The sequence below is a fragment of the Chiloscyllium plagiosum genome, unplaced genomic scaffold (assembly GCF_037043375.1).
Source record: "Chiloscyllium plagiosum isolate Xiang-an unplaced genomic scaffold, Cpla_swu_hap1 HiC_scaffold_1, whole genome shotgun sequence".
NCBI lineage: Eukaryota > Metazoa > Chordata > Chondrichthyes > Orectolobiformes > Hemiscylliidae > Chiloscyllium > Chiloscyllium plagiosum.
In genome coordinates, this window is record NW_028270139.1 from 110328898 (window position 1) to 110343543 (window position 14646).

At 47.5% G+C, this 14646-nt stretch overlaps 1 protein-coding gene across 5 annotated transcripts in view; it reads right to left on the minus strand.

Moving 5' to 3' along the window:
- Positions 1-12557: 12557 nt before the first annotated feature.
- The window catches only part of LOC122548517 (tropomyosin alpha-4 chain-like), a 108387-nt gene continuing 106298 nt past the window's right edge, over positions 12558-14646 (minus strand). For 4 of the 5 annotated variants that reach the window (XM_087989778.1, XM_043687294.2, XM_087989788.1 and 1 more), the window contains one exon: positions 12558-13673. In XM_087989778.1, the coding sequence (XP_087845904.1) occupies positions 13591-13673 (83 nt within the window). In that variant the 3' untranslated portion in view covers positions 12558-13590. The other variant, XM_043687304.2, reaches the window with a different exon arrangement.

Below are 14646 nucleotides of genomic sequence, written 5' to 3' on the forward strand. Positions count from 1 at the left end.
ACATGTCCCACAGCGGGGAGCAGATTGGGTCACAGGCCACGTCCCACAGTGGGGAGCAGAGCGAGTCACAGGCCATGTCCCACAGCGGGGAGCAGAGCGAGTCACAGGCCATGTCCCACAGCGGGGAGCAGAGCGAGTCACAGGCCACGTCCCGGAGCGTGGAGCAGAGCGAGTCACAGTCCATGTCCCACAGTGGGGATCAGAGCGGTTCACAGGCCACGTCCCACAGCGGGGAGCAGAGCAGGTCACAGGCCATGTCCCGGAGAAGGGAGCAGAGCGACTCACAGGCCATGTCCCACAGCAGGGAGCAGAGTGGGTCACCGGCCATGTCCCACAGCGGGGAGCAGAGTGAGTCACAGGCCAAGTCCCTGAGCAGGGAGCAGATTGGGTGACAGGCCAGGTACCACAGCGGGGAGCAGAGCGAGTCACAGGCCATGTCCCACAGCGGGGAGCAGATTGGGTCACAGGCCACGTCCCACTGCGGGGAGCAGAGTGGGTCACAGGCAACGTCCCACAGCAGGGAGCAGAGTGGGTCACAGGCCTATCTCAGAGCAGGGAGCAGAGCGAGTCACAGGCCGGGTCCCACAGTAGGAAGTAGGCCTGTGGTCACAGGCCACGTCTCGGAGCAGGGAGCAGAGTGAGTCACAGGCCATGTCCCACAGCAGGGAGCAGAGCAAGTCACAGGCCATGTCCCACAGCAAGGAGCAGAGAGAGTCAGGGGCAACGTCCCACAGCGGGGAGCAGAGCGGGTCACAGGCCATGTCCCACAGTGGGGATCAGAGCGGTTCACAGGCCACGTCCCACAGCGGGGAGCAGAGCGGGTCACAGGCCATGTCCCACAGCGGGGAGCAGAGCAAGTCACAGGCCAAGTCCCTGAGCAGGGAGCAGATTGGGTCACAGGCCAGGTACCACAGCGGGGAGCAGAGCGAGTCACAGGCCATGTCCCACAGCAGGGAGCAGATTGGGTCACAGGCCACATCCCACAGCGGGGAGCAGAGTGGGTCACAGGCAACGTCCCACAGCAGGGAGCAGAGTGGGTCACAGGCCTATCTCAGAGCAGGGAGCAGAGCGAGTCACAGGCCGGGTCCCACAGTAGGAAGTAGGCCTGTGGTCACAGGCCACGTCTCGGAGCAGGGAGCAGAGTGTGTCAGAGGCCATGTCCCACAGCAGGGAGCAGATTGAGTCACAGGCCATGTCCCACAGCAGGGAGCAGAGCCAGTCACAGGCCACGTCCCACAGCGGGGAGCAGAGAGAGTCAGAGGCAACGTCCCACAGCGGGGAGCAGATCGGGTCACAGGCCATGTCCCACAGCGGGGAGCAGAGCAAGTCACAGGCCATGTCCCACCGCGGGGAGCAGAGCAAGTCACAGGCCAAGTCCCTGAGCAGGGAGCAGATTGGGTCACAGGCCAGGTACCACAGCGGGGAGCAGAGCGAGTCACAGGCCATGTCCCACAGCAGGGAGCAGATTGGGTCACAGGCAACGTCCCACAGCAGGGAGCAGAGTGGGTCACAGGCCATGTCCCGGAGCAGGGAGCAGAGCGAGTCACAGGGCATGTCCCACAGCGGGGAGCAGAGCGGGTCACAGGCCATGTCCCGGAGCAGGGAGCAGAGCGAGTCACAGGCCATGTCCCGGAGCAGGGAGCAGAGCGACTCACAGGCCATGTCCCACCGCGGGGAGCAGAGTGGGTCACAGGACATGTCCCACAGTGGGGAGCAGAGCAAGTCACAGGACATGTCCCACAGCGGGGAGTAGAGTGGGTCACAGGCCATGTTTCAGAGCGGGGAGCAGAGTGGGTCACAGGACATGTCCCACAGTGGGGAGGCAGAGCGAGTCACAGGACATGTCCCACAACGGGGAGCAGAGCGAGTCACAGGCCATGACCCACAGGGGGGATCAGAGCGGTTCACAGGACACGTCCCACAGCGGGGAGCAGAGCGGGTCACAGGCTACGTCCCACAGCAGGGAGCAGAGCGAGTCACAGGCCATGTCCCACAGCAGGGAGCAGAGCGAGTCACAGGCCATGTCCCGGAGCAGGGAGCAGAGCGGGTCACAGGCCACGTCCCACAGCAGGGAGCAGAGCGAGTCACAGGCCATGTCCCGGAGCAGGGAGCAGAGCGAGTCACAGGCCATGTCCCGGAGCAGGGAGCAGAGCGGCTCCCAGGTCATGTCCCACAGCAGGGAGCAGAGCGGCTCACAGGCTGTGTCCCACAGCAGGGAGCAGAGTGGGTCACCGGCCATGTCCCACAGCAGGGAGCAGAGCGAGTCACAGGCCATGTCCCACAGTGGGAGCAGAGTGGGTCACAGGCAACATCCCACAGCAGGGAGCAGAGTGGTTCACAGGCCTATCTCAGAGCAGGGAGCAGAGCGAGTCACAGGCCATGTCCCACAGCGGGGAGCAGATTGGGTCACAGACCACGTCCCACAGCGGGAAGCAGAGTGGGTCACAGGACATGTCCCACAGCAGGGAGCAGAGCGAGTCACAGGCCATGTCCCACAGCGGGGAGCAGAGCGGGTCACAGGCCATGTCCCACAGCAGGGAGCAGAGCGAGTCACAGGCCATGTCCCGGAGCAGGGAGCAGAGCGAGTCACAGGGCATGTCCCACAGCGGGGAGCAGAGCGGGTCACAGGCCATGTCCCGGAGCAGGGAGCAGAGCGAGTCACAGGCCATGTCCCGGAGCAGGGAGCAGAGCGACTCACAGGCCGTGTCCCACAGCAGGGAGCAGAGTGGGTCACCGGCCATGTCCCACAGCGGGGAGCAGAGTGAGTCACAGGCCACGTCCCACAGCAGGGAGCAGATTGGGTCACCGGCCATGTCCCACAGCGGGGAGCAGAGCGAGTCACAGGCCATGTCCCACAGCGGGGAGCAGATTGGGTCACAGGCCACGTCCCACAACGGGGAGCAGAGCGAGTCACAGGCCATGTCCCACAGCGGGGAGCAGAGCGAGTCACAGGCCATGTCCCACAGCGGGGAGCAGAGCGAGTCACAGGCCACGTCCCGGAGCGTGGAGCAGAGCGAGTCACAGTCCATGTCCCACAGTGGGGATCAGAGCGGTTCACAGGCCATGTCCCACAGCGGGGAGCAGAGCGGGTCACAGGCCATGTCCCGGAGAAGGGAGCAGAGCGACTCACAGGCCATGTCCCACAGCAGGGAGCAGAGTGGGTCACCGGCCATGTCCCACAGCGGGGAGCAGAGTGAGTCACAGGCCAAGTCCCTGAGCAGGGAGCAGATTGGGTGACAGGCCAGGTACCACAGCGGGGAGCAGAGCGAGTCACAGGCCATGTCCCACAGCGGGGAGCAGATTGGGTCACAGGTCACGTCCCACTGCGGGGAGCAGAGTGGGTCACAGGCAACGTCCCACAGCAGGGAGCAGAGTGGGTCACAGGCCTATCTCAGAGCAGGGAGCAGAGCGAGTTACAGGCCGGGTCCCACAGTAGGAAGTAGGCCTGTGGTCACAGGCCACGTCTCGGAGCAGGGAGCAGAGTGTGTCAGAGGCCATGTCCCACAGCAGGGAGCAGAGTGAGTCACAGGCCATGTCCCACAGCAGGGAGCAGAGCCAGTCACAGGCCACGTCCCACAGCGGGGAGCAGAGAGAGTCAGAGGCAACGTCCCACAGCGGGGAGCAGAGCGGGTCACAGGCCATGTCCCACAGTGGGGATCAGAGCGGTTCACAGGCCACGTCCCACAGCGGGGAGCAGAGCGGGTCACAGGCCATGTCCCACAGCGGGGAGCAGAGCAAGTCACAGGCCATGTCCCACAGTGGGGATCAGAGCGGTTCACAGGCCACGTCCCACAGCGGGGAGCAGAGCGGGTCACAGGCCATGTCCCACAGCGGGGAGCAGAGCAAGTCACAGGCCATGTCCCACAGCGGGGAGCAGAGTGGGTCACAGGACATGTCCCACAGTGGGGAGCAGAGCGAGTCACAGGACATGTCCCACAGCGGGGAGCAGAGCGAGTCACAGGCCATGTCCCACAGCGGGGAGCAGAACGAGTCACAGGCCATGTCCCACAGCGGGGAGCAGAGCGGATCACAGGCCACGTCCCTCAGTGGGGAGCAGAGCGAGTTACAGGCCACGTCTCAGAGCAGGGATCAGAGTGTGTCACGAGCTGTATTCCGGAGCAGAGAGGGTCACAGGCTGAAACTCGGAGCAGGGAGCAGAGTGGGTCATGCGCTGAATCCCAGAGCGGAGAGCAGAGTGGGTCACAGGCTGAATCTCGGAGCAGGGAGCAGAGTGGGTACAGGATGAGCCCTGGAGCGAGAAGACGAACGAGCACGTTGGGTCGTGGGCCATAGCACAAGGCAGGAACAGAGCGAGTATCGATGGAGGTCAGCGCATGGAGGCAATGTGCCTCGTGGGCACAGACACATGTAGGAATAGGAGTATAACTTGAGTACTGTATAGATACCTCTTATTCTCAGTCTGAACTTCTAAACTGTATTCTTACGCTAATTTTTTTACTATTTCAATTCTGTGAAACACTTAAAGTATGTACCTAGGTGCCCTGTACCTAAGATGGTGCAGAGAGGTGACATTACAAACTTTTCACTTTACTCATTTGAGTGCATGTGACAGTAAAAGCTATTCGGATTCTGATCATTTTTGCTGCTTCTGTTAACTAAATATCTGCTCTGCTCGCCTTGCTTCTAGTCTCGTAACTTGCTTTGTAATCTTGACCTTCAATTTAGAATTGGGTTTGAAATTTAATTAGAATCATCATAGAATCCCTACAGTGTGGAAGCAGGCCATTCAGCCCATCGAGTCCACACTGATCCTGCAAAGAGCATGCCACCCAGACCCAATCCCCTACCCTAACTCTGCATCTCCCATACCATGCACATCCTTGGATGCTCTGGGCAATTTAGCATGGTCAATCCACCCAACCTGCACGTCTTTGGACCATGGAAGAGAGTCCAATATTTGGCCAATGTCAGGATTTAGGGTCAGCATTGTGTACATGGATATCACTTTGGAAGTTGAAAATAAAGTTCTGTGGATGCTGGAAATGTGAAACCAAAACAGAACGTTTCAGCTTGGAGAAAGGGTTATTAAACTTGAAACATTAACTCTTTCCCTCTCCACAGTTGCTGCCAGAAATGCTGAGTTTCTCTAGCGCTTGCTGTTTTTGTTTTACTTTAGGAGTCTACGTAGGCAACTGGCTCCGACATTGTAACAGTTTAGAAGTGGTTGGCACTGCTCATTCTGCTGGGCTGAGGAATGTTGTGCCTGTCTGTACCAAGGCAATTGTGTATTATTTTTTGGTTCTTAGTAAACTGTGGAACTTACAAAGTGTGTTCTTCTTGGAAACATTTTGGTCCACCGAATTGACATTGAATATGATCCAATATAGACATTGAAGAAAAAAGCAGGGCATACCATGTTCAAATTCCATGCCAACCCATCAATCTTTGCCATGTTTTTCAACAAATCATGAAGGTAACGCAGATTAGGATTACTACTTTGAGTAGTCCGAGCTGTATGCTATTTCAAACTGCTGAACGTGCCTTATTCAGATGAAATACCAAATACCCTGCAGATGGAGGTTATTCTACTGAACTCTGTAAACATTACTATGGAGTAGTGAGACACTTGGTTTTGACAGACATATCTTGCAGCAAATGATATGACTGTTTGAAGATTGGGCTGCACTCGGAAGAAATACCAGCAACAATGGCAGAGAAATAAAAAAAACATTTTGTTGAAAGTGTGAACAGTTTACCAGTGATTACATTGTGCAGTTTAAACAGTTGTCACTATGAAAATCTATTAGATTTTACATGTTAGTCCAGGGGTGGGGAACCTGCGGCCCTCTAGGCCATGGTGTGTGGCCTTTTGAAACCAAATTTTGCAGAACAAATATTTTATTTTTTATTAATATGTTTTTTTCGTCCTTTATTATTTTTATTTTAATCTTAAAATGAATGTATTTAAAATATCAGAGAGTAAAAGAAAATTAGTAGTTAGATTTTTACAAAATAATGTGAATTTTGAAGAATATATAATTGAAGTTTCTTGGATGCGGCCTTATTAGATTACAACTAACATAATGCAGCCTTCCAACATGAAACATTTTCCCACCTCTGCGTTACTATATGGGTTAATCCACATCACTGAAGCTGTGATGGGAAGAGTGAGTGCAGACCTGAGGGTATTTCGGGGCAATAGACTGTACATTCGCAAGTGAGGTAATATCAGGGAGAACACAAGTGATGAGAAATGAACAACCATGTACAAGGTGTGCACTTGCTCAAGGAGGATTAGATGGAAGTTCATATTAAACAACATTTATAGAATGCAATGAGGGAATTCACAACTAAGGAAGTCAGCAGAGCCAGGTAAAACTCATGCCTCTGATATAAAACAATCCCCAGCTCGACCGGTGTTTGTTTACAGACATTACCGAGAAAACAGACATTTAGAGGAAGTGACAAAGCTGGAATCAAAGGCTCAGCAGAAACACACGAGTAACTAGAGGCAAAGAATAAACAAACAAGATCACAATAAAGATGTTCACAAATTAGATGGAAGGCATGGATAGTAGTGGGAGTGAGAATGCTGCTGATGCATATGTCTATGCTAAGTTGAAAATTTATCCTGAAACTATTAAAAATATAGAAGAAAGGACTGCAGATGCTTGGGATCTGAAACAAAAACAGAAATTACAGGAGAAACCCAACAGGTGTGGAAGCATCTGTGGAGAGAAAGCAGAGTTAATGCATTGAGTCCAATGACCATTCTTCAGAACGTAAACGTCTGAACCTGCTGCCAGATCGATGGAGTTTCTCCAATGATTTCTGTTCTTGATTGAAGTTTTAATAATAGAAGTTCCAATAGAAGTAGTGGGTAATATTGTTAGCCATGGGGGTTAATACAGGGTCCAGCGTAGCAATGATAGTGGTGGCTTTCGACAAAGCCAATTTGGCTCATTTACCTGTTAGAAGCAGGAAACAAATGTATTAGTTACACAGGGGATGGTATTAACCTTACTGGAAAATTGAAGGTTAGGTGCAACTTCAAAGCTGAGCCAAGTGTGTATGATGTAGATTATACAAAGTATGCAATACTGGGTAGAACTTGGTTGCAAGTAATTCCGTTAAAGTGGGAGCGTCTGGGCAGGTTAGTAAATCTGAGATCAACAATGAAAAGTGGATATAGTACGTATGTTTTGGAAAAGCAATTGAAGTTTTTCAATGGGCAGTTAGATAAGTTATAGAATTGTAGAGCCATAGAGGTTTACAGCATTGAATGAGACCCTTTGGCCAAACATGTCTGTACAAGTCATCAAGCACCTATCTATTTGGAATGTCTAATGTGGAAACAGGCTATTTAGCCCAACAAGTCCACACTGACTCTTCGAAGAGTAGTCCACCCAGACCCTTCCCTATTACTCTACATTTACCCCATACCAATGCACCTAACCTACACATCCCTGAACACTATAGAAAATTTAGCACATCTTTGGATTGTGGGAGGAAACCAGAGCACCCGGAGGGAACCCATACAGACAGGGGGAGAATGTGCAAACTCCACACAGTCGTCTGAGGCTGGAATCGAACCCAGGTCCCTGGTGCTGTGAGGCAGCCGTGCTAACCACTGAGCCACTGTGCTGCCTCATATTGTAATTCCATTTCCCAGCACTTGGCTTTGTACGCTATGGTGATTCAAATACTTGTGTAAAGGCTTCTTAAATGGTGTGATGGTCCTGCTTCCACCATCCTTCCAGGCAGTGCATTCCAGATACACAGCACCCTCTGGGGATAAAAATTGTTCCTTAAATTCCATATAATCCCCCAGCTCTTTATTTTAGATCTACAGCCACAGATTATTGATCGTTTTTCATAATTTTCTACACCTCAATCAGGACCTTCTTTGCTCTAAGGGAAATTACCCCAGCCTATCTAATTCTTCTTCATAGCTGAAATTGCTTCAGACCAGGCAGCATCCTGGAATGTCCTTTACACCCTTAGTACATTAAAACACACCTCCTGCAGTGCAGGGACCAGAGCCTCAGCTGGGGCCTAACATCTTATAAAGCTCCAGCATAAACTCCCTGCTCTTATAGTCAATGCCTTGACTAATAAAGATAAGTATCCTATACTTGAGTTTTTGGAGCTTGAAAGGATTCTGAAAAGATTAACAAGGATGTTGCCAGGGTTGGAGTGTTTGAGCTATACAGGGAGGCTGGGGCTATCTTCCCTGTAGAATCAGAGTCTGAGGGGTGACCTTACAGAGGTTTATAAAATCATGAAGGGCACAGATAGGATAAGTAGGAGGCTATAGTTTTACTGATCAGTGGCACAGATCCCTGCGGTGATACTTTATTATTTCATGAGTCTGGTTTGATATTTACATTCCTGCTATAAGCAGTGATGTGATTCCAGCATCTCCCCTTATTTTTCCATTAGCCGGTCACTGGTCTCTCCTGTCATTTATGTTATTTAGTCTTTGCTGCTCTGTATGGGTGGTTTATTTCCTTGTCCATTTAGTACTGCTGCTTCCCTAACTTGGAGTCACACATTGCACTTTGAATAAACCCGTGGTTACTACCTCTGAGGTACCTATCACTGTCTCATTACAAGCATTAGTTACAGACAAAAGAAAACTGCAGATGCTGGAATCGAAGGTAGACAAGCAGGAGGCTGGAAGAGCACAGCAAGCCAGGCAGCATCAGGCGATGAAGTCAATGATTCAGATTTAACCCTTCTTCAGGACTGGGGGTGGGTGTAAGGGGAGCTGCAAATAAAAAAAGGGGGGGAGGGGAAGGGGTGGTGGTGGTTTGGGTGGCAGGGAAAGAGGTGGACTGATTAGGTAGGGATCAGTGAACACGCGTAGAGTTGGTTGGTCGATGGGAGGAATGAATTTGGTTGGTAGCTGATAGGAAGGGTCAGTCAGAGGAATGGAAAGGAGGGAGAGGGGCTGAAAACTGAGTCAGGGGATGAGGAGGGAGGTTGTTTGAAATTGAAGAACGCAATGTTTAGGGATCCAGGCTGTAGGCTGCCCCGACAGAAGATAAGGTGTGGTTCCTCCAATTTTCAGTTTGATTCTTTGTGGCAATGGAGTAGGCCAAGCATTGTCATGTCAGAAAGGGAGTGGCTGGAGGAATTGAAATGGGTGGTGACTGGGAGGTCCAGTCAGTCCCTGCAGGCCCAGCTGCGATGCTCAGCCAAACACGTCCCGAGTTTACATTTGGTCTCCCTGACGTAGAGAAGACCACATTGGGAGCACCTGATGCAGCAAACTAGATTGGAGGAGAGAGAGGTTTTGCATCTTTTCCTGTTGCAGGGGAAGGTACCTGAAGTTTTGTGGGGAGATTGGTGCAAAGCAAGGGCTGTCAAAGGGAATGGTACTTGTGGAAATCAGAGAGGGGTAGGAAGGGGAAGATGTTCTTGGTGGAAATGTTTGAAAATGATACGTTGGATGGTAGGTGGGAGATAGGAGCAGTAGAACAGGGAATGGAGGTGGTGTGGTGGGGCTATCTGGATGATAGGGGAAAAGCACATTGTTCAAAATAGGTTGACATCTAGGATGCTTGGGAGTGGAATATTTCCTCATTTGAGATGCAGCAGAGGCAGAAAAGATGGGGGAACGCGATGGAGTTCTTTCAGGATACTGAGTGGGAAGAGGTGTAGACCGAGTAGTTATGGGAGTCTGTGGGTTTATGGTAAACGTCCTTCTGTAGTCAATTGCCAATGATAGAAATGGAGGTCAAGAAAGAGGAGGGAGGTGTCAGTTATGGACCAAGTGAATTTAACGGCAGGGTGGAAATCGTGGGTGAAGTTGATGAACTGCTCCAGTTCAGCCTGGGTGCAGGATGCTGCACTAATGCAGTATTCAATGTAAAGGCAGAAGAGTTGGGCACAAAATGATTGATGAGTGAAGGGTGGTAGATGTTATCTATATTGACTTTAGCAAGGCCTTTGACAATGTCCCTCATTTCAGGCTGACAAAAGGTGAAGTTACAAGATCTGCAGTGAGCTGCTAAGATGGATACAGACCTGGCTTTGTCATAGAAAATGGAGTGTAGTTGTGGAAGGGTGTTTATCTGACTGGATGTTTGTGATCACTGGTGTTATTCAGGGATTAGTGCTGGGACCCCTGGTATTTTTTAAACACTGAATCCCTAATTTGGAAGGAGTCTTTTGGCCCATCAGGTCCCCAACAACCCTCCAAACAGCATTCACCCAAACCAATTACCTCCATGCTATCCTTATAACCCTACATTGCCCATGGCTAATCCACCTAGAATGCAGACGCCTGGACATTATGGACAATTTAGCACGGTCAATCCTCCTAAGCCTGCACATCTTTGGACTGTGGGAGGAAACCAGAACACCCAGAGGAAACTCACGCAGACACAAGTAGAATCTACAGTCACCCAGGGCTGGAATTGAACCTGGGTCCCTGGCACTGAGAAACAACAGTACTAACCGCTGAGTCACTGTGCTGCATATATACAACAAATGGTTTCAACCAGCTCCTTATGAACCAGCACTCATCAATAAAGTGGCAAAAATTATATCTCAAATACTGCAAAGCTTACTGTATGATTCTGCCCAATTATAGCCTGAATTTATCAACGTAAATACACTTGTTCAATAGTCACATGAAATATCAACAGTTGATTCAATTGCTCTGCAAATATCTCAATCTGCCACGACATCAGAGGAGAGTTAGAAGGCTCTCTGCCAGTAAACTTTATTTTTAATAAAGTTGCATTATTATGTGAATTAAGCTGTATATAACAGTATTGTGTATACCCTCTGCATTAGGTTTCTATTACTTGGTGTGTGTTTTTACATCAGTGGACTTTAGTTATCCAGAATATTTGAGCAACCTGGTCCCATAGATGCTGGTTAATAAGAAATTTGCAGTCCATGGAAATAATTGAGAACGTAGGTGGTCTGATTAGTAAGTCTGCAGACACCACAAAGATTTGGGGTGTTGTGTACACAGAGGATTGCCAGAGGATACAGCAAGTTATAGATTGGCTGGCAAGTTGGGTGCAGGGATGGCAGGTGGAATTTAATCCAGATAAATACAAGGTGATGCATTTTGGGAGATCGAATGCAAGAGGGAAGTATAGAGTAAATAGCAGAACCTTAAAGTAGCATAAACAGAGGGATCTAGGGGTACAGGTCCACAATTCCCTGAAAGTGGCAACACAGTGGATAAGGTGGTCAAGAAGGCATTTGGCATGCTCACTTCACTGGTTGGGGCATAAGAATATTAAAAAAAATTGGCAAGTCATGTTGCAGCTGTACGGAGCTTTATAGTTAGGCCACATTTGGAATTTTGTCTATGGTTCTGGTCTTCACACTACCAGAAGATTGTGGAGGCTTTGAGATGGTATAGAAAAGGTTTGTCAGGATGTTGCCTGGCTTGAAGGATATTAGGCATGAGAGATCTGACAAACTTGGTTTGTTTTCACTTGAATATCAAAGATTGAGAGGATGACACGATAGAGGTTTTACAAAATGAGGATTTACAAAATGAGGAGAGACATGGATAGTTGGAGTCTTTCTCCCAGGGTGGAAATGTTAATTATATGGGGAACATAGGTTTATGGTAAAAGTTTAAAGGATTTTTTTTAAAAAAAGGGTGGTAAATACCTAGAGGTGATATAATAGCACCTTGATAGATACATGAATAGGGGAAGAGGAATATATGGACAGCAGAGGCATAAGGCTTTTCATCTTGAAAGGCAAATGTTGGTGCAGGCTTGGGAGACTGAAGGGCCTATTCCTGCACTGTACTGTTCTTTGTTATTGGTGAAAGCATTAGTGTTAAGATTAGCTTCAATGAATAACAAGGTGCCTCAAAGACATGCAAGGTGTGAGGTCTGTATGTTTCTGTATAATTTATTTTTAATGTTTGGTTTTTGAAAATAGTGGCTATGGACTGTGTGGTTGAGGGAACTTCATGATTGATTTGGTGATTTGAATCTGTTACTTTTACTGGTGGCAAGTATGGTATCAATGAAGAGTCATCTTTTCTCCTTATAACTGGCTGAAAATAGATTTGGTGATTTAATGCTGCCATTACCTATTTGTGCTTTTCTTGTTTAGCTCAATAGAAGCAAGAGTTTATTTTAAATGGAATAGTCATCTGTACATTCAACTCAAAGACATTCGCCAAAATGGGAAGGTGGAACTCCACAGCATCGGAACCGAATGCTTCCAGAGGAAAATAACAGAAGTCACAAAAATAAAACCTTGTTTTAAATATGGGAAAAAAAATGCCTGAATGTACAATCAGACACTCCACTTTCAACTATCTGGTTAATTATCACCTTCTGTGCCATAAATGAGACTCGGGACTCTGATACAAATGAAAGCTTGAACTCACTTTGTATGGCTCATTAGGAATCAACAGCCATGGCTCCTACCTGGCCCTAAAGCACAATTAGTGACTGCTGGAACCTGCCATCCAATCCATCACAACAGGAAAAGAATGAAAGCTGCAGGATGAAGAAAATGGGTACCTGTCCTCAGTGAGATGTTGTTTGAATGATTTCCAGGAGACAGCATGCTCGTGATTTTAAAAACACCACACAAGACAATTTTATTCCAAAGTTTAATAAACCGTACAAATAAAGAGCTTACACAGATAATTGCATAGGATAAAGTTGAATTCCAAGGACATTCATAGGGAGAAGGAACAGTTACATAACAGAAGGGTAAATGCTTGTTAAAACTCCCATTCTGTGCTCAAGACCTTTAAATCTGTGACAAAAATGTACATATTTTCACAAGCCGATTTTTTAAGGGTATAAAAGGCTTACAATGTCATGGTGGCATTTCCAATTTATCAAAAAAAAATTGCATGTCATTAGATTTCTCAGTAGAGATATCTAGTGATTTTCCATCATATGTTACAAATAGTAACCTTGGGTCAGAATGACACAATGACAATGTCCATCAACAATTGCCAGTGTGGTCCCGATATCAGAAATCAGGCCTTTGTAACATCCTTACAAGCTTTGAGTTTATCCATGTTTCAAATTGAGACAAACAACTTTCAATAAGCTAACCAAAAGCCACAGACTTCTAAACTGCAGCAGAATAAAACTCTGGGGGTTGTGGGGGGTGGAGCAAAAGTGGTGTGCAATCTTTTGACTTTTCCATAATGTTATCCAGCATAAAGTCAGAGATGTCTCAGTACATCCACTTTTGGTGACAGCTCTTCAGATCAAAATACTATGCTTTAAATCCGACTCAAAAATCAAAGCTTGCCAAGATTGGAAGGCCATCAAACAGAGAACAAAAAGAAAAAGCTAATACACAGTTAAACAGCTATCATGTTTATGGCATAAATGTCAAGGTCTGCCCAGTTCACTGGAATGGAGAGGGCAGAGCAGTCAATAAGAGAAAATAAAACGTTCCAATGCTGCAGTTAAAGGTTTGAACAAAAGACATCCCCCATGAAATTTATTGGATTCAATACAAATGTTGAGCCTATATTAATTTGTTGTTCTAAACCCCATGTTGTGTTTCACCCCTTGGCTGGTGATTTGCAGTGTTTACACAGAAGACGCTGTTGTACCATGGGCACTTGTGGCATGTAAAGCTTTATTTTTCCCCCAGTTAGAATTATTATAAGTGGCTCAGATCCACTAGAGTCTGCTCAAGCACCTGATGAATGCCCACATTCTCTTCTTTTGCTTGGGCCAGTTTTTCTATTGGTTCATGGAAAAAGAAAAATGAGAATTTAGAATTTAAATAAAAACTGAACAGTCTTCATTTATGTCTAATTTTAACTGAACTGTTGCAAAATCAATAATGTAAACCACCATTTCATTACACACACACACGGATTAATTTAACAACTTTAAAACATTTTCAACATTACAACATTCATTTGCTTAATTATGAATTTGCCAACTCCAATATAGCATTTTAAAACTTTTCAAATTTAACTTAGTTTGTACCTCAAGAATTCTCCTCCAACTCATTTCTTCCCCTTTAATGCACCATACAAGGTTACCCTCCGCAAATATAGCATTATATCGCCACTACCCCCAACTCTATAGTCTAAATGAAGTTGTGATTGAGCTAAAACATTTAAGCTAGACAGTATATACACTTTTGTTACTCCTTGATTTCCCAGATGTAAACTAGATTTAAAATGCAGTATTTATATCGTGTATGCATTTTACACAACACATTGAGCGTTGTGCAAAATGCACTGAATTAGGATAAATTTTACAGCTAATGTAAGTAAACCACCCAAATACATTGATTTTGTTATTTTTTTAAAAAGTTATGACTAGTGGTGGCTAGTTTCCATTTTATTTCCTGTACCACATCTACATTCACTGTGCTGGGAATAGTATTGCATTCAAGAAAAACACAAGTTGACAAAGGCAGAATTAATCCAAATCTTTCTGCAAATCATGTGAGATTAAATATCTATGCACATTAAAACTTTCATATGAAGAGACATGCAAACAAAGCTATGTGTAGGTATGGAACAGAAAGAAGGGTTAACATTCATTTAAAAAAAAAAATCAGGCAAGACAACAGAGAGCAGGCTTTTTGACAAGTCTTCAGATTAAAGAAAGTCAGTTGTTAAGTTCATTCAGGACAACCCTCAGTTCACTACTGAGGAGACGATTTCTCGCTACCTCCTGACGGAAGCGCTCTATTGAA